Source organism: Manis javanica, chromosome 15, assembly GCF_040802235.1.
Source record: "Manis javanica isolate MJ-LG chromosome 15, MJ_LKY, whole genome shotgun sequence".
NCBI lineage: Eukaryota > Metazoa > Chordata > Mammalia > Pholidota > Manidae > Manis > Manis javanica.
In genome coordinates, this window is record NC_133170.1 from 26,498,292 (window position 1) to 26,518,894 (window position 20,603).

General features: G+C 45.8%; 1 protein-coding gene across 2 annotated transcripts in view; it reads left to right on the forward strand.

Annotated features, from left to right (window-relative positions):
• Positions 1-20,603, forward strand: part of ANO2 (anoctamin 2) — a 290,583-nt gene that overhangs the window by 57,666 nt on the left and 212,314 nt on the right. For both annotated transcript variants that reach the window (XM_073222870.1, XM_073222869.1), the window contains exon 2: positions 3,710-3,808. In XM_073222870.1, coding sequence (XP_073078971.1) covers positions 3,710-3,808 — 99 coding nt within the window. The remainder of the gene's footprint in view (positions 1-3,709; positions 3,809-20,603) is intronic.

Consider the following 20,603-nt stretch of genomic DNA (forward strand, 5'->3'; position numbering starts at 1 on the left):
TGCTTGAAGATCACAAAAGAAGTATCAGATTCTGTCCCTGCAGCCAAGAAGCAGTCATTTTAACTGGGTATAGCTAATCACTGTGGTAAAGGTTGACATCTATTGAAGGGTCCACAGGACTTCACCCAACAGAGATACCTGTTTTTCATCCCCTTTATTCAGACAAAGAACCTGGCTTGCTTGGTTAAGTGACTGACCCAGCAACCTGAAGTTGTAAAAATGCAGGATTCAAATCTTAATCTGTTGTTATATGAAGGCCACACTCTATTTTCCTACTGTGCTGAAAAGAATCCAAGGTCAGGGCAAAATGCAAGTCTGCTGGAAATGGACAACAAGGAAAACTTTTTTTAAAGCTCAATCTATGTTTACTTCCAATTTCAGATTCCTGGATTAGTAAAAAGAGCTTCTGCATTTGGTAACGGTTCTGCTCAGGGGTTTTCATGTATTTCTCTTTCTTCAGGAGACATAGTCAGTCACACCTCTTAGTATTTCACACCAGCCTGTATGATTTTCTTTTTATGAAGGGGTAACAATGTTGCATGGCATGAAAGGAATATGACTTGATGTTAGCTGCACAGAATTGCATTCCAGCTTTCACTTTCATTTCAAACAAGTCCCACTTGAGGAAAATTGAATAGAAGCATGCTTTTCTGGAGTGAACTAATGCCCCCAATTTTGTGTCAGTTAGTACAAGATTGGGCTGCAACTGATAGAGTCTCTAAAACCGCGATGGCTTAGCAAGATAGAATTTTATCTTTCACATAAAAATCCTGGAGATAGCCCAGGGCTGTTAGAACACTCTGTGAGGTCAGGACCCAACTTTTCTCTTGATACTTTACTCTTTCTGGCCTTGACCTTGACCTCAAGGACTAACATGCTTGTACCCATGTTGCAGGCAGAAATCAAGGGTAGAGAAGTTGGAGAGGCCAAGGGCACCTACTTGCTGTCTTCAAAGAGGTCTTCATGACACTTCCACCTACTTTGCCTTGGCTAGAAATGAGTGATATGCTGACACCTACCTGCCAGGGAGATGAGTTTTGATTCTGAACAGTCATGCACCTAGTTAACAATGAAGAAAATAAGAATGGCTGTCAGGGACAGCTAGCAGTCTGTCACCACGCCATGGGGTTTGACCCTTGCCCTCCTCAAACTTTGAACATCCGCAGCCACTTAACAGACATTTGGTGCATACGAACCACCAGTTCTAGATCAAGTTAGAAAAAAAAAAGGGGATTCATCACAACTTAAAAACAAAGACAAAACGTAATGTGCTAAAGTCAGTAAGAGTCATGATTTCCTCTCAGCGAGAGGGATGGTACTGTTTGCCATCTTTCACCAAAAACATCTTTTTTGGGGTCATGACGGTGAGCTGAGGCTGTGGGTCAGCTTTCCAGATGATTTCTTTACTTACTCTGTATTTTCACTAAACTAGGAAAGCTGAAACTATAGGTACAAGGAGCAGCAAGTGATTGATGACTTTGTCTAGTAGTCCTGGATATTGCAATCATAGACAGATAGAGAAATTGGGGAGATTTCTTTCTGAAGCCCCTTTTCAGCATGTTTGGTTGGAACTATGTTATACTTGAAGGCTGGAAGATTGAATGTTTCACCTCAGGACTACCCCATATATTCCTGATCCAACCTTTGATTCAATTTTAGTCTAAAGAGCATGTCTTCAGTTGCAGCTCTTGGATGTGGTTTTTAACTGTGCTCAGTAATATGTCATGTCTCCCTCTGATGACAGAAGAAAGTCATCTGGTAGAGGATAGACTGCCTGGATTTGAGTAGTTTTAATCACACTATCTGTGTAACTTTGGACAAATTATTTAAATATGCCCTGATTTCCTCAACCGTGAAATCGGGATACCACCTGCCTGACAGCATGGCATGAATATTCCATGAGCTAATGCACATAACCACCTAGCTCTGTGCTGGCACCTGAAGCATACTCAGTCAGTGGGCATGGTGGTGATTGTTAATATTTTCAAGTATTCGCAAACTCTAGACCCTCCTGGCTTATTCTTCTTTCTTCTCCTGTATCAATCATAAACTCTGACCCTGTGAAAAGTGGAGGTTGGTTCTGGATATATGAGTTACTGAATTTATGAGGGAGCTGCATTCAAAATCGTACAAAGAGTCTTCACTTGCATGATAAGTCTCATAAAGTATTCTCTTATTTTATTTTATTTATCATTTCACAAGTGTGCGTGAGCACAGCTGTGGTCTGCGCACATCAGCCGTCTTCCGGCTGCCCCACTTCTCTGTCCAGCATGTGGGAAGTGCAGATGGTCAGAGGCTGTGGATGGCTTCCACTGTTATCTTCAGCACTAAACCAAGACCAGAGGGTGTGTTGTTGACTACTAACTGGTCTCTGTGAATGAAGCTGGGGAAGGATTTTTCATAGGGCAACTTCTTTCATGTGCTGCACAAAGAGCTGGTGCCTTCTCAGTGGTCTCCATGCATCCTGCTCCACAAAATACCATGGTATTCAATAGAAACCTCCTCTCTCCTGCAGCACGGATTTCCAGGGGGCCAGTGCAACAAGAAGCTGGGAATGCATCTCTGTAGAGCTTTTCTGTTGGCCCAGTCCCGATGCCGCCCCTCAGTGGCTATGTCCCGATGTAAACGTCATGTTGGCCGGCATGCTAGCATCTTCCCACTATGCTGCTAGAGTTTTATGTGATTTCTAACAGCCATCTGATGAAGGAATTTTGCTATTGGCTTGTTTTTCTGTCTCTGAACACAGCATTTGTGTTGACTTTGCAGGTAGTTGTAGAAGCTTCTTGCCAAATGGGCTTTTGCCCTTGTTTCCTATGTTTTTGTCTCCTTTCATTCTATAGTGACAAAACTAACTGTGATAATGTCAGAAAGTATTTATTTTTGTGTTCTTGTTCTGATAAAAGCTTGAGATTCTATTCGACGATAGGGAGACATTGGGGACTTCATGTCATAATCTGACCATAATCTGTTTTTATAACAGACACTGTGGCCAGGGGCAAATGGATTGCTGAGTCAGTAAGACCTAATTTTCAGGTACTCATCACTGCACTGCCTTCCCTTGCTTTTCATTTTTGGGCAAAATCAGTGCACCCATGGAGTCACATGTCCTGGGACATGGATTCATGTTCTGTAGTCACCCTGGAGACCCGTTCGTGATTTGTGTTTGTAATATTCCATGTTGCACCACTTACACTGTTTTTTATACCATTAGCTTGAGGCTTAGGTGAACCACTTTTGTGATTTGAGCCTATGACACAGCACAATAGTAGGAGACGAATACAAAGTTAATAGTAAACAATGAAATATGTGAGTGGAGGCAAGTTGCAGGCATTCACTGAATGCCAACAGAGGGGAGCTGAGCAACTGCTGCACTGAGAGTGTAATGGGATTTCAGGGAAAATCATAATTGCTTATATTTCAAATCTGTGAGCACAGTTGTTTTAATTCTTTTCCTCTGAAGCCACCAAATCTCCAGGGAGTACACTTTGGGAAAACTATCCTATGGTTTTTGATGAGGGCATTTCTGGAACAGAACAGGTGAGTGGGGTATGGGGTTAGGGGGACTGGCCCCAGTGAGGTTTGAAGGGAAGACAAACCAGAGGCTGAAGAAACAACAGCTTGGGTCTTTCAGTTTGGGTGAGTTGGGGGGCCAAGGATTTAAGTTATATCCTTACACATGTTTCTGTTTCTCTTCTTTTGTACCTTACAGAGTAAAAGCCAGGGATCCATCTTTGTCCGGATACATGCCCCGTGGCAGGTGCTGGCCAGAGAGGCGGAGTTCTTGAAGATCAAAGTCCCCACCAAGAAAGTATGAGCATGTTTCTCCTGGGCTTGGGGGTCTTCCAAGGGCTGGATGGATGTGACTAGTGTGGGAACAGGGCCAGTGGGACCTGGCTGTTGTGGATTTGAAATTAGTCTTGGCTGCCCAGGGATGCAATGGATGTGGGTGGGATGGGGAGAAAGTTGGTGTGGGGAGAGGGCTGGTCAGGGGTATCCTTTTACCTGGGAGCCCCACCTGCGATGTGCTCCATGGCAGGCTGGACATCACCACGGTCCAGCTTCTTGATCTGTGCGGTATGTTTTCTTTCTTCCTCTCCTTGGGGTCCTGACACTGCCAGGTGTTGTTTTAGAGCAAATGCAGCAATGAGAGCAGCCAGCACATTGTGCTGGTTGGATTGGCAGTGAACATGGAGAATCGCACCAAAGCTGCTCTGAAGACCCCTATCCTGGTTGTGACCCTGCCGCTAAGTGTTGTATAATGGTGTTTTTCACTTGTGTCTTCTGTAAAACAGAAGGTTCTTAGGAGAGTTGATCAAAGTCATCTGGGGAATGTTTTCAAAATACTCATGCCAGCGTCCCACTGCTGGGATTTTGATTCATTTGGTTGATGTGAAATGGGGTTTTGGCATCAGTATTATGAAAAAAACCCCCCAGGAAAGTTTGATGCACATCTGGGATGATAGCCACACAGTTTAGATGATTCTGAGGTTCTTTTTGGCCAATAGTGTATACACAAAATTAATGAGTCTTCCTAGGAAATTCCTAGGTGGTTGTCACCTTGTATGACAAAATCCAGCAAACACCTCCAAAGAGAAAGGAAAAGTGTCCACAGCTTCACCACTCTTTTTTATTCTGTATTTTAGGGGAAAGGAGTGGCTGCTGGCTTTGACCATTTGAGATGTCTCTGGAAAGGGTCCTGGGGCAGATACACTAGTTTAATCATGATTATGGATGGTGGTGTTTTTCGTTCTCTGTCTCTGTCTCTGTCACTCACACACATGCACCCACCACCCCCACCCACCCACACACACCCTTAAAATCACATCCCAGGTGGGGACCTACCTTCGCAGAGATCATTCATCTTTTATTACTGCAACTCTCTTCCCTGGGGTGATCCTTTTAGCAGGGAAGCTGGAGCCATAGATGTGTGTATCCTTCCACTGCACTATGCTCTTTGTGGCCTTTCCTTCTTGGAAAGTCCCTGCACTTGAATTAGTAGGTGAGATGATTAGGGCAAAGACATATTATAATGCAGCTTTCTCTGAGTTTCCCTCTTTTATTTTCCTTTCCTAAAATAATTCAAATATATTTGATATAGAACCTTGTATAAATTTAAGGTATACAACATGTTAATTTGATACATTTATGTATTGAAATATGATCACCACTGTAGCAAAAATTAGCACCTTTATTTGTTACAGAATTGTCCTTTATTTTTAGTGGTTGGAGTAATTAAGTTCTGGTCTCTTAGCAAGTTTGATTAGGATACAGTATTATTGTCTGTATTTACTGTACTGTGCAGTAGCTCTCTAGAGCTTCTTCAGTACTTGTTGCAATTTCATATCCTTAAATGGCATCTGTCCTGTCCCCCCACCCTTCATTCCCTGGTAGCCACCATTTCACTCTCTGTTTTTACAAGTGTGGCTTTTTAGATTCCACATATAAATGATAGCATATAGTACTTTTTTCCCTCTTATCTCACTTAGCATAATATGTTCAAGGGCCATCTATGTTGTTGCAAATGGTGGGATTTCCGTCTTTCTCATGGCAGAATAATATTCCATTGTGCGTGTGTGTGTGTGTGTGTGTGTGTGTACCACATCTTCTTTATCCATTCTTCCATTGATGAGCATTTAGTTTGTCTCCACCCCACCTTCCTTTTCATTTGGAGGCATAGGCACTGTACTAAAAGCTCTCAGAAGACTGGACTTCTAGTCTTGCTGTGTGATTTGGGGATATCACTGCATCTTTCAAAGTCTCTATTTCCTCATCTGTGATGTGGGCATAATAATACCTGCCCTATTTTTCTTAGAAAGTTGTTGTAAGAATCCACTTCTTAGCCAGCATTATGGAACTACAGGAGTTTATTATTGTGTCTGTGTTCTCAAATCCTGTTATGGGTAGTCTCAATTCCTTATGCCCTAGTCAGCTTCCCTCCTGACTGAATAGGCAGCCAACACTGATGGAGGCCCCTGGAAGAGAGTCTTTGGGAAGACCCTCAGGGGCACAGAAACAGTCCCTGCCTCCAGAGAGCTATGGTCATAGCACAGAGCAGGAAGAATGTGCACACCCACACATCAAAGCACCAATTGAATAAGTGTCAAATAGCAATTCATTAGCACAGCACAGATTTGGTGTGTAAATATGGTGGAGCAGGGCACCTGGGGAGAGCAGAGTCAGGTGGGGGCTTCAGATATAACAGAAAGAACTTGTCAGCACAGGTGGACTGTTCTGGCATTCTGTGGGTTCAGCCACATGGCCCTGATCTTGACCTCACAGTGGGTGTCATAACCAGGAGAGGGAGACATAACTTGGTATGCTGAGTAGGATGCATGTTTTTAACAATTAATTTGGGAACTTGATACCAGGGGTGGAGGTGGGGTTAAACCCTATTCCTGAGATGAAGAAGCAGCATGGGGTGGGGGAGGATGAGACACGATAGTTTGTACAGGCTAGCTTTGGGTCCAGTGGTGTATTTCTCTTTTTAAATGGGTTTGGGAAGCAATGAGAATAAATTATATTTTCAGAGAGCCACATGCTGGTGGCGGGAGGAACATGGAGGAAGACTGAGGCATGGCAGGGGATCAGTTAAGCATCCTCCAGGCCCGTAGAAGTTTGTACCATAACTCGGCAGAGTCTGGAGAGACCAGGAAGTTGGGGAGGAAATCACGAAATCGAGATCTCAAACCTGGACAAATCCATAGTAATGCGTCCAGGGACTTGGAGTCCTGAGCACAGATATTAACTAGGAGGGGAAATCTTGTAAGGAAGCACTTGTTTTCCAAAAACAACAACAGAGGAGCCAGCATTTTGTGAGGGACACACCACATCCATGCACAGGAAGTGGGTGGGAAGGTCTGGCCTTTGGCCCCGAGCAGCCAGGGAATGATTCCCACCGCTGCTCATGACGGAGGTGGCCCTTCCAGCTTGTGGTCGACATTTATGTTTCTTCTCATTCATTTTCTTATGTTGATGGATGAGCACCCCCTTTCCTCACCCCTGCTCTTCACTTATCCCTGCTGCAGCAGGGATGAGGCTGTGAATGGATGAGTCCATTCTTGACAGTGAAGTGTTAACCCAGCCAGAGTCCCCTAAGTTTGGGTGATGGGGGTGGGGGGAAATGGCCTAGTCCCTTAAATCTGCCCAGGCAGCCAGAAGCCCAGAGAAGGAATCGGTGGAGAGGTGGGAACAGATGGCCTTCGTGTGCTGGGGGTTTTCTGTTTCCTAGTGTGGGTCCTTGGGGCATCTGTAAACATAACGGCTCCATGCGCCAGGTCTGTGATGCCGTCACAGGGAGAGTGAGCAGGAAGACTGCTCAGGCCCCTCAGTGCAGGGAGGGAGGGCTTGCAGTCGTCCGTTCTAAGGGATAGACGGCAGGTATGACAAGTGGACACCTTGAGTTCTACCACTGGCTCAGCCCACAGGAGCCTGGGGTTATTTGATTCACATCTTAACCTATTTCCCAAAATAGGACTTGAGAGATGGATCACAACCTAAATCATAACTACAGATGGATCATTTTTAAAAGGTACAAATAAGAAAGAATTCTGTGCCTGGTGAGTTAGTAGGAAAGTGCAGGGGAAGTAATGACAGTAGAAATAAAAGTTAAAAGTGACTGATGCCAATGAGACAAATCTCATTCTTAGCTTCCTGGGAGCCAAGGCAGAAAGGACTGTGGCTCACATGATCCACAGAAAGGAGCATGCGTTTTGTCAGAGGAGGCCAACTTTTTCCTGTTGCTTAAATATAATTAAGTATATTTAAGTATAATTAAGTATAGTTGTCATATAATGGACTTAAACAATATAAAGCATGTATTTTCAGTAGTGAGTTCATATAAAGTGCTCAAATATTCTTTGTATGGCCATTTTTTAACTGATTCTGGATGAAAATTGAGGCTGTAATGTTAAACTCTAATTCAGAGAGGGTTATATTAAAAAAGGTATGTAAATTTCTGATGAACTAACTCTTTGAAGAAAAAAGAGCAGAAATGTCACCCATACTTTTCTCCAATGGAATCCATGTTTTGAAATATTCTTTATGTACTATATTTATTAAAGAATAATTCATCTTTTCATTTTCATTAACAGAAAACATATAACTGCCATTAGGAATTTTCTGATCGGTGGAGAAAATCAATGTTATCACACTGAACTAATATGACCTATGGCTGCCTCTCTGGAGGCTCTGATTTGGTAACTGTGGCTTTTGCTAAAGTTCCACAGTAAGACCCTCCCTCTGGCTCATGGTGCCACCCAGCTTCAGGGACTCTGCCAGGCTAGGGCCCAGCCATCTTGCTTCTCACTTATTGAGATTTGAAGCTTGAATAAGTCAGGGTTCTCCAGAGAAACAGAACTGACAATATATATATGTGTGTGTGTATATGTATATATGTTTATGTACTGTGTGTGTGTATTTCACCTATTTACTGTGAAGAGTTGGCCCAAGTGGATATGGAGGCTGAGAAGTCCCCATATCTTCAGTTAGCAAGCTGGAGACCCAGGAAAGCTAATGCTGTAAGTCACAGTCCAAAGGTCCGTCAGGCTCAGGACCCATGAAAAGCCTGTTTCAGTTCAAGTGTGAAGGCAGGAAAAGACCTGTGTCCCAGCTCAAACAGTCAGACAGGGGGAGCTCTTACTCACTCAGCCCCTTTGTGCTATGCAGGCCTTCAACTGATTGGGTGAGGCCCACCACATTAGGGAGCATAATCTGCTTTACTCAGTCTACCATTCAAATGTTAATATCCACAAACGCTCTCACGGACACCCTCAGAATTTGTTTGATCAACTATATGGGCACCCCATGGCCCAGTCAGTTGATGCATAAAATTGCCCATCACAAGGCTGTATTTTTAAGGCCTATAAACTTCTTTGTAGTGGGTTGAATAGTGGTGTCCAAAAATATATGTCCACATCCTGACCCTGGAAGTTGTGAGTGTGATTTTATTTGGAAACAGGGTCTTTGTAGATATAATTAAAGATCTCAAGATAAGATCATTCTGGATTTAGGATAGACCCAAATCCAATGACAGATATCCTTATAAAAGAAAGGCCACAAGAGATTTGAGACACACAGGCACACAGGTAAGAAGGCCACTGAGGTTGGAAGACAGGCTGAGATTGGAGTGATGCAGCCCCAGACTGAGGAATGCTATGGGCAGTCAAAAGCTGGGAGAGGTGAGGAAGGTTTTTGTCTTAGAACCTTTGGAAGGAGGGCAGCCCTCCTGACACTTTGATTTCAGACTTGTGGCTTTCACAACTGTGAGAGAATAAATTCTATTGTCTCAAGCCACCCAGTTTGTGGTAATTTTGTTATGACAACCCTAGGACACTAATACACTCCTTCTCTGGGAAGGAAACTATAAGCAGCAATTCAAGACCTGGGCCTCTGACAGGCTTGCTGTCTTGCTGTTCATTCCAATACTTCACTTTGCATCTTCTAAGATTGCTTGAAATAGCCTTGTTTACTCATTGATGTTGGGTTTTGCAGTTGTCTGCAGGAATCTCAGTGCAAGCATCCTCCTATATGACTTAGGTGTGTCTGTGTCCACTTCACATTCCATTCCTACTTTGATGAGGTCAGAGAGTCTGGAAGAGGCTGACCTTAGCATGGATGGTGGAAGGAGACCCTTTCAGCCTATCTGGGAAGAGCTGCTTATTCAGCCAGCAACTATTTTCCCATTTATATTTCTGTTTCAAAAATAGTTGTTGGTTTGATTAAGTAAGTTTCTACCTTGGTAAGGGGTATCTTTAAATAAAGATATTAGCATGTTTTAAAGCTGGCCCACATTTCATAGTTCTTACATTTGACTTTGAGGAGGATGTTTCATGAAACTGTTCTCAATGATGTCAGTCAAAACAAAATATCTTAAAATAAAAATACTTGTAACCATAGATAGAAGGTTGATAAACAGATAATTAAATTAATTGACTTTTAAATATAGCTAATGCTTCCTATGTGCTGGGCTCTTTGATAAAAGCCTTGTCTGCGTTACCTGTTTTTATCCTCACAACAATATGAGGTAGGTTGTAGCATTAGCCCAATTTTCTAGATGAGGATACTGAAGTTCAGAGAGGTTAAAAAACTTACCTAAGGTCACACAGCATGAAGGGATTAGATCCAGGCCTCAGACTCATTTCTGTCTGACTCCAAAGTCATGCTCTTATCCTCTTACTTTACTGAAGCATCCAAAACTAGGCTTGAGGTAGCATGGTCTTGAACAGCATTTCCCCAAATGTGTACTGTAGAACAGTCTTGTTTTACACACACACACACACACACACACACACACACACACACACAGAATTCCATGGTCTAACAAGCTCTAGGAAAAGTAATTATTATAATCTATCTGACCAACTTAAAGTTCTGAGAAACCTAAAAATGGTATAATTTTGTGGCACAGTTTCCTACTGAGCACTAATAGGTTATTAACATGTATATTATTAGATATCCTGGGGATCCAGTGACCTACAGACTGTACTCTGGGAAATTCCATTCTAGATTAAATAATCCTGGACTGGGAGAGGTAACACATTTAAATTTTTACTTTCTCATTGCCATTCACTGGCTCAGTGACTTACTAACAGTCCTGCATTACAGCTTTCTCATCTGTAAAGTCAGGAGGTTGGACCCTAAATTCTCTGTCATAGCTTTAAAATGTTCTGGTCCACATATAAGCCAAATGACACTTTGTGAATGTGTTAATTCTTTTCCTCTGCTATGGATGTTAGCTGGGGAATCTGAGGACAGATATATTTCCAAATATCCGAGACCAAAAATGTCCCACCTCTGCCACTTCTGGCTGTGTTTTACATGAGGTAGTATATTTAGCCTGTGGGTGCCTTTTCTCACCTGGGGCTGCCCTTTCCCCCCAAGCCTGGTAACATCACTGGGTCTCCTCCGAGTTCTGCACACACTAGGCTGCTCTCCTCCGAACTATGCCTCTTTGTGGAGCTTACACTGACCTCCCTGATTTAGATTCTTGCCAAAAGGAGAGGACTTTACTTTTTTCCAGGGGCTAGAGACTTTTCAAATGCTTGAAATATTTGCCTCTGGGCCTATAATGATCTCCCTATCCCCTCTAAATAAACAGTAAACAATAAAGAAACTTCTCCTGTGTGTCCCAGCCCAAATCTGACCTCCGTTATACACCTTCCTTTATTTCTTCATCTGAACTGATCTCAGCTCTTCTGGATTGTCGGTCACCTACAGTCAGTAATGTTCTTAGCTGTTCACTTTTCTTTAGCTGCTTTGATGCCTGACTTTTGTGTCTTCAAATGGACTGTAAGCCTCTGAGAACAGGAACTGTAGCTCATGTTTCCTGTATATTCCATGCAAATGCCTGTATAGTGTTACATGAATATAGATGCTCAGTACTAGAGTGACTGATTGATACACCAGTCCTTGTTCCCCGAGCCCAGCAGCCGTGTTCCACAGTATAATGGCAGGGGTTTCGGCTCTCAGATGATGCGAAATCCTGGCACAGGAGACACACTTATTTCCCTCCTCATCCTGACCAACTCGTTCCTGTACCAGGTGGTGATTTAACTACCCTTTGGGACTATTTGGATAATTTAGTGACTTCTCCTTGGTGAAAAAAAGTGAAAAGCAGGTGATACTCCATGAGTTTTGCTAAGGATGGAGAACTTGTAGATCCCTGGTCATGGTAAGAAGGGTCACTGTCTATTCAGCCTTCAAGAAGCCTTTCAGGACAGATCATTTTTGTTATTATTGTCAATAACTTTTAAATGAAGTGGAACTGTTGCTGTTTACATAGGGTTAGTGGTAGGTGGGGTCTCCCCTGTGGTCATTGCCTGTTCCCAAACATTTGTTTTTAATAGAAGCTCAGCTGAAAGGGCAGGGTTTCTATCTGATATCTTTATGGGCTTTTGGCGCATGCTCTTTGATTGCTATTTAAGTAGGTTGGAAAGAGTGCAGAATACTTTGACTTTTTATTCTTCTTTGTTTTCTGTAATGCTTCTCATCTTCAAAAATCAGAAAAAATAATCAGTGCCATGTTAAGTGTGTGGTTTGAGTGAGGAATCTGAGATGGCCTGTGGCCACCCTCTAGATGTGCGTGCAGGCCTGGCAGACCTCGAGTGGGTCTGTTAGCAGACCAGCCTGGCTCAGGGCTCAAAAACAATGAAGCTGAAAATACAAAAATGTAACAGGAAGTGAATTTGAATTTTTTTTTTGATTAAGTTGTTTTTAGACTCATAGTTAAGAAAATATTGAAATAATAGTGGTGGTTTTCTTTTTTAAAGCCTCAAGTCATGTCTGTCTGAACTGGGGAGGCACATGCCAGATGAGGGCTGGCTGGGACCAGACACGGGACCCAGCGCTGGTGGGGCTGAGAGACAAGGACAGTGGCTGGGCTGACCACTGAGTTTCTCATTCAGAGGGGGCCCCTTTGAGAGTCAGCTATCAGCAAGGATGTCTGGACCCAGTAGTAAATCAGGGCTGTCCAGAGGTGCTGAAGCACGTGGCTGCTCTCCCAGTAGGAGGTGTGGGAGTGGTGGGCCTGGCATGGCAGGGGTGTGTAAGGGAAAGGCCAGCCGGATGGGAGAGGCAGAACCACAGGCAGGGGCAGTGAGCTTCTGGCACGTGCGGTGCATGGGCAGAGCCCTCCTTACCCAGCGAGAACTGGGGTCTGGGATGTGCTAGCTCCCAAAGGCCCTAGAGATCTGACTGTTATGTTCTCAAGAATTTTGCAAGCTGGTTGTTACACTACATACGATAGGTTGACATTGGCCAACGTGGGTATATTTAAACCATGGAAATTAGTAAATGTTCCAAATCAGCAGCCCCTCTTCCCTTGCATTCCCCCACCCCCGAGTTGGTGAGCATTTGCCAGCACCCTCCGATGACAGCCCTAGAACTGGGTGCCAAGTACAACTGTCACTTGCTCTGTCCCATGCCTGAGCCAGATCAGACCTGAGAGTGTTGTGTGGTTCCTGCCATGGCATTGAAGGGCTGCTGGTTAGAGAGCGGACGGGCATGATGGTGTCTGTGTCAGAGACTCTAGCCGGATGCCATGTCTGCCACCTCTAACACAGAAATGGGTTTCCCACCACTCCCTGACTTGCTCACTCTGTGGCGGCCACACTGCCTCCTTCCTGTTCCTGCAGAATGCCAGACACGTTGCTATCCCAGGGCCCTTCAGCTCACCTGTCCCTCTGCCTGGCCGGCCTCCTCCAGACCCCATGGAGCTCGCTCCCCCACCTCACTGGCTGTCTCCTCAGCTGGCCCCTCCTCAGGCAGCCCCCCACCCACCCTCTGAGGCAGCCCCCTGCCCCTTCCACCCCCTCCCCTGCTTTTTCTTTCTAACACTCAGGGACTGAGCCATGTATTTGTGTCTTGCTTTAGCATCTCTACCCCACTATGTTGCGGGCTCCGCGAGGGCAGGAGGTCTGTTTTGCTGTTTTGCTGAGGGTGGCCCAGCACAGAGCAAGCTCTACGTGGGTATTTGTAATGAGTGACAGCCTGGGTCACCTCCCAGACCTGGCATGTTGGCTGTGGCTCACTGGGCAGTGATGCTGAATGGGGAATGCTGGGACTCTGCGGGCCGCCTGCAAGGTGGGGGCCGGCGGCCCAGCGGCACATGCACTATAGTAGCCATCACTGGCCTGGGCCCACAGCAGCCCCTTCAGTTGGCAAAACATTAGGAAGAGTCTGGCTGTACCTGGCATGGGGCTGGGTCATATGTAAGGGGTCCTGGCCCTTTGGAAGGTCACATGCTTCATCCATGCCTCCAGCCAGCCAGTGAATATTTACTGAGCATCAGGCACTATGTGAATACTCTGCTGGGGACAGGTGAGTCAGTGGCGGCTACAACTGGCCCTGGGCCCACGTGGTTTCAGTGTGCTGAGGACTCGGCAGGTAGGTAGCTAGTTTTGAGCACCCACTGAAGCACAGAGTAGGGTGGACAGGGAGCCAACCAGAGGGAATGAATTTAGATGGGGTCAGGGTGAGGGCAGGCACCGTTTGAGCTGAGACCTGAGGGCTCAGCAGGGAATTTGCCAGGTGGGGAGGGCAGATGAGAGGCTTTGCAGAGGGGGAAGAGCATGTCCTTGGGTCCCGAGGTAAGAAACATGGCTCGGAAGGGAGCTGAGAGGAGCCCTGTGTGCCAGGGCAGTGCAGGTGGAGGGGGGTGGGGCTGTGGTGGGAGGCAGGAGGTGGGAGGTGGGAGGCACAGTTTGTAACTTGTCAGCCATCTAAGTAGTTTGGATTTTATCCCACATTTTTTTTTTAAAGCCTGAAACCATGCATTCATGTATAGAGGACATACTGGAACAGAATTAAAACCTATAAATGAATATAGTTAGATAGCAGAGAATGTGCATTTTGTAAACACAGCACTGTCCACACTCCGTGTTACTAGTGACAGGAAATTTACCTATAGGCACCAGCAAGGATGAAGAGACTGGTTAACTCCTGTTCTTTGTTGCACACATAGTCTCTGTTTGGGCTCTAGGATGCAGCTCATTTTAGCTCCTGGTGCTGTTTGCCTTTTGGTCGGTGAATAGCTTGACATTCACTTGCAGGGGGAAATGTGCTTATGCATGGCCCTCCTCAAGTCTGGGTTCAATCTGCGTGTGGGTATGTGTGTGCCCCTCCCTCTGTCCCCTCAGGCACCAGTGAAGGATGAGAACCAGTGGGCAAATGCTGCTGCATCTTTAGCTTCTCTTATTTGTAACTTTTCTAGTCTAGAGTCTTCCACCTCCATCCAACTAGTGGCCTGTGGTGCCACCTTCCCACTGTTTGACTTCTCTTTGTATCTGAGCCTAAAGGTGAGTAGGGGACTATGATGACAATCTGCAGCCCAGCCCTACCTCTCAAGATGAGTGGCAAGCTATAAATAATAACAGTCGACCCTCAATTATCCAGTGACTGGAGGAACAGAGGAAAACACAAAGTACGAAGAGGCAGATGATCTGGGTCAATGTCTGGGTCTGTGAGGCTGTAAGCAGACACGTGAGTTCACAGCTGGGCTCACTCTCTGTCTTTCTGCCTGGTCTATGCTCTTGCTGCTGACCTTCCCTCCCAGTTACAGGGAGAGACTCTCTTAGGTCACTGCAGATGCACTCATGTATAATGAACATGATATTGTTTATATCTCACATTGTGACACCTTTTCCTTGATCTTTGGCATCATTGGTTCTCCTAATGTTTGTGTGATGCTGGGCATATTAGTAAAATCTTTGTGTGCCTTGGTTTCCTCATCTGTAGAATGGAGGTAGTCATGTGTACCTGTCCGTGATAGACATCCTTATAGCCCTGCACCCTTGCATCCCAGGAAGGAACATAACTCCAGTGCAGGAAGGAAACAAATCAACCCTGAGACCACACTGCTGTGCAGAGGGAGACAAGGGTGGAAAAAGAAGTAAGAAGAGAAGGAATGGCAGTGAACCTCCTAGACTGTGACAGTGAGGCTAAAGTAAGCTTTTATGAGAACCACATTTGAGCCCTGGAATAAAAAATAAGAGCAACATACTTTAAAAATTATTTATGATTTTAAGTACATGAAAGGCATATCATGTACCCAGGGAGGGCATAATGGGAACCAGCTGGCTAACATGTGTCTTACCATTTCTGAGGATGTTCATGGATGTTCATAATTCTCTGATGTCCAAGAATAACAGTAATAATGATGCAGCTGCTGATTGCATTAATAATAATAGTGAGGGTCGGGGTGCCATTCCTGGATCCTGCTGAACCCAAGAGAAGAGCCCAGGCTGCTGGGGTTAGTGGGGCCTGAATGGGAGCTCCAGCCTCCTGCCTTCTCAGGGTCCTGGAAGCCTTCAAGGATCAGAGGTTTAAGGGAAGAGCCTGGATGGGGGAGGCGGGAGACCCAGGTCCCAGGCCTGCTTCCGCACCGGCTCTGTCAGTCCCCTGCCCCTCTGAGTCTCAGTTTTCCCATGTGGCAGGCACGCCCTGCAGTTTCATGGGCCCTGGGAAAGGGTGCCTGGAGAGGTGCAGGAAATGGGGGCAGACGTTCTGCCTCTGGAGGGGTCATCGCCGTCTTCCCCAGCACGTGTCACCATCAACCCCCAAGCTCAGCGCCTGGCCTCTGGGAGATGCCTAGAAGTGTTTGTGCCATGAACGAAGGTTTCTTTTTCATTAAATGTTGAAAGCTGTAGAATGTTAGATTTGGACAATACTCTAAAAGCTGTTTAGTCCCTTTGGCTTTTATGATTTGTTAAGTGGGTCTGGAACAGTGCCCAGCCGAGGGCTGACGAGCCCGCACTGCTGAGTCTGCCTGAGTGCTCCACCCAATGCCCCGTGGGTGGTGAGATTTTCCTTGCTGCCTGGTGGGAATGGGTGCTGTTCCCAAGTCCCTCAGATGGTTCCTCCCAGTCTCCATGAGTCCCCTTGTACCATGCTGTCAAGTGTGCAGATCTCTGGGGGTGCCTTGTGAACCTCTCCCCTCCTGGGGGCTCTGTCCTGTGAACTCTGGCTGCCCCAGTCCCCCCAGTCTCCTCAGCTCAAGCGTCTTCCTGGGCCCCACCTGTGGGCCCTTCCTGCCCATGGCCTAGAACCGCCCAAGGCCATGAGCTGGAGCCATCACTGGGCTCCTTGCTTCCAGTCCCTCGGGAACTCCTTGCTGCCTGCTCTCCAGTATCTTGAACACTCTTGGCGTCATCCTTTCGGGCTGCTCTAACAAAATACCACAGACTGGGTTGGGGGTTCATAAACAGCAGCTCTGGAGGCTGGACGAAGGCCTCGCCAGTGTGCTGGCACACTTGGGGGAGGCCTTCCTCCTGGTTCTGAGCTGACGCTTTCCTGCTGTCTCACTTGGTGGAAGGGGCGAGGGAGCTCTGTGGGGTCTCTTTGATGAAGGCACTGATCTCATTTGTGAGGACTCCATCCCCCTGACCTCATCAACAACCAAAGGCCCACCTCCTGACACCTCCACACTGGGCATTAGGATTTCAAGATACGGATTTGGCGGGGGACACAAACATTCAGACCACAGAGGCCCTTATTTCATGTTTTCTGGGTGGGTGTTTGATTGTTCCTGAGGGGGTAAATCTGGTCCCTGTTGCCCCATCATAGTGGGAGGTGGCCATTGCTTATTCTCTCTTTAGAGATGAAGAACCTGAGAGGGAGAGTGACTTGTCCAAAGTCACACAGCTAGAGAGTGTCAGCAAGGACCAGGGCCCAGGCATTCACTCAATAGACATTATTGCGTTTCTACTGTGGGTCAGGCACTCAGGGTGTGGTCCCTGCTCTCCAGAAGTTCACAGTCTGGTGGGGAGACAGAGAGTGAGCCAAAAATCAGAGAAGGGCTTGGCAAATTTTAGACATAGGTATTGGAGAGATGATGTTGGAGCCTAGTGGGAGGGAGAAGGGGTGACCCAGGATGGAAGAGGAGGGACACCCCGTGCAAAGGGCTGGAGGTAGGAAGCAGGTCCTTTGCCCTCTAAGCTTAGTGTCTGAGGCCTTGTGCCATGGGGCCACCCACCCGTGTTTTACTGTGGGTATGTGTTTGGCTCCATCCCCCGAAGTCCCTGAAATCTGGGAATCTCTTTCCAACTTAAGTCAGCCGTGGTGTCTCAGCCTGGGCACGTTTGCATAGGGTCTTGGTCAGGGCAGTGGAGTGGATGTTGCCTTGAGGTTTCTGGCAGGATTCTGGCATTCTACACCTTTTATGTTTTTCCTGGAGGGGCACAATATTATTTTCAGTGATTTGGAGCACCCCCCATCCCCCAATCAAAGAAGGTCAAGTTATCCTGGTCTCATTCCTGGTCCCTCTAAAATCAGACCAGACACCCACTCCCTTTAGCCCATTTGTCTCAGTGAGCTCTCCCAGACCTGCAGAGCTCTGGTAGAGATGAGGGTCAAGAACTGCTTGGAGGTTCTCAGCTAACCTTCTGCCTGAACAGGGCCCTGAAACAACTGCTGGGTTATTCATCTGCACCCCCTGAATGTGGGCCTTGCTGACTCTGCTGGGGCTGGGCTCCTGAGTGCCTTTGCAGTTGGTGGGGACAGCAAGGGGAGCCTTTCAGCCAGCCAGGGGCTTTAGGCCTTTGCCTTTATTCTCCAGCCTGCTTTATTTCTACCCCTGTTACCAAATGGTTGTTCTGCCCTCAGCCTGGGCTCCTCCAGTGGCAGCAACTACTGATATCAATGCTGGTTCCCCAGAGATTTAGCATTTGTTCATTCATTCACCCATTCATACATTCAGAGAGAACAGTCTGGACAGTGTCTTGGCTTCATGGAGATTATGGTTTGGTGGGGCAGCTGGACATTAATCAAAGAATCACCCAAATAAATAGAAAATTACAACTGTGTTAAATGTTATGAAGGGAGGGAATCTGAGTCCCTGGAATGCTGTGGAGGTGAGAATTGACCTTGTCTGGAAGATTTCCCCCAGGAAGTGACAGTTGAGTGAGACCTCAAGTGTGAACAGAAGCTGGTCAAGGGGCCGGAGGAGATGAAGGGTACAGGGCGCTCAGCATATTGGACAAATTGCAGGAGGGCCAGTGAGCAGTGAACAAGGCCCCAGGCAGCAGGGAAAAGGTGGCTTCTCCTGGGTCCCATGAGCTGCCTTAAGAATTTTGGCCTTTATCATAAGAGCAATGGGTACCTGCTGAAGGCTTTTGCTCAGGGAGGTGACACGGTCAGGTTTCTGTTTCAGAGCCATCACTCTGCTCCAGTGTGGACACTGAGTAGAGGTGGACAAAAATAGGGTTTCCAGATAAAATGCAGGATCGTTAGCTCAATTCAAATTTCAGATACACAAGGAATACTTTTTTAGTGTATGTCCCAAATATTGCATGGGACATACCAAAAAAATTGTCCCTTGTGTTTCTGAAAGGCAAATTTAACTGGATATCTTGTATTTTTCTATGTTAAATATGGTACCTGTAAGCAAGAGGAGATAAAGGAAGACAAGTTATTACTGTTATTGAAGGCTCCTTAGAAGGACAAAGAAGAAAAACCTTTGGCTGGTCCAACTCTGGCATTCCAAGACATCTGGAAGACGGAGTCCATCAGCTTCCCTCCTGCTCTGAAACTTTAATTTCCATACACATGCTATTTAAAGACACACGGCCATGGGTATGATTAACACATTGCAATTCCAGGGCACATGCCTGGTCAGAACCTGCCCTAAATGACCCATTGGGCATATGCTGGGATAGTCTAGGGGGCCATCTTTTTGCCCCCATTCCTCCAGGCCCAAGGGTGAGCACTTTGCCTTGTGGTGACTGGTGTGTGTGAAGGAGAGACTCAGCAGGATGGTCAAGAGCTTAGTGACAACAGAGGCAATATTGCAAGTTGTATGCTGTTTTACCCCCATGATAACTCATGTTTTAGCCAGTGAAGCAAAAGAGTGAAGCCATCAAGAACACAGGCTTTGCTAGGGGGCTCAAATGCTCCAGCAGTTATTACCTGGTTTGCACTATCTGTGTGATCTTGACTGGGATACTTAACCCTTCATTGGCTTTGCAGCATATCTTAAGATTAGTGCTAATGTACATCAAGAGCCAGGCACGTAGGAGGTGCTTATAAAGTGGTGTGTGCTTCTAGAATAAACAATCCCCCTGTTTCCGAAAGCTGGCTCCTCCATATACAACCTCACTTGATTAATTTCCAGATTCACAGCTCTGATTTTGTCATTGTTCAAACCCTGTACTCACTTCTCATTGCCTCGTGCAGCAGGGCATCCAAGCACTGGTTCCTTTTGCCTTTCTGCCGGGCCTGTCCTGGCTCTGTCATCAGAACCCTGTGCTCTGGAGAAACCAGGCCATTTAACCCCCCTTCAATCCAGCTTGAACTTTTCTACCTTTTAGTTTGCCTGGAATGTCTTGCCTATATCTGTTCAGGCCTTATTCATTAAGAGTATTTACAAGGTAATCTTTTAGAAGTATGATCGAACAAGATAAAGCATGTGTAGAAAATAAAATAAGCGCCCATCACTGGGAAACTGACTGAACAAATTAGGATTCCTGTCTGCTGTGTGATGTCATGCATTCATTAAGGTAGTTCTATAGGAGCTAACCTGGAAAGATACATATCTGGGATATATTGCTAAATGAAAAAAGTAAATTATAGAACAATGTGTGAAATATGATCACTGTTGGGCTGAGAAAGGGATTCAGTTATATCTGTATGGGAAGAGTCAAGATAAGACATACTCTAAATTGTTAATAGAGATTTCCTCTGTAGGGAGGATGGGAGTGGGTTGGAAGTGAAAGGAAACTATTCACATTTAGGTAATATGCTTTTGTGATTTTGGTTTGTTTATTTAGAATTATGTTTATTTTGCAACTGAAATTAAATAAAAATGCATGGAAACATTTCTGGGAAGAGATAAACTGTGGTTATGTTTTAGTGTTAGATTGGGGAGGCACTTCTCCTCCCCCCAACTTACCTTTATTTTATTAAAGAACAAAATGAGAACCCAGGAAGCTTCCCTTTCTCTTAAAATCCATGAACCCTTTTTCTGATTCTTCAGCTGAATGTGTCATCTCTGTCCTTTGAATCCTCAAAGCACTTTGTGTAAGACATACAAAGTGGGACTTCTCTCTGTCCAGTGTGTAAGTATTTTGTACATACTTCACTGCCTCTCCAGAGTGAAGCAACTTGAGGATATC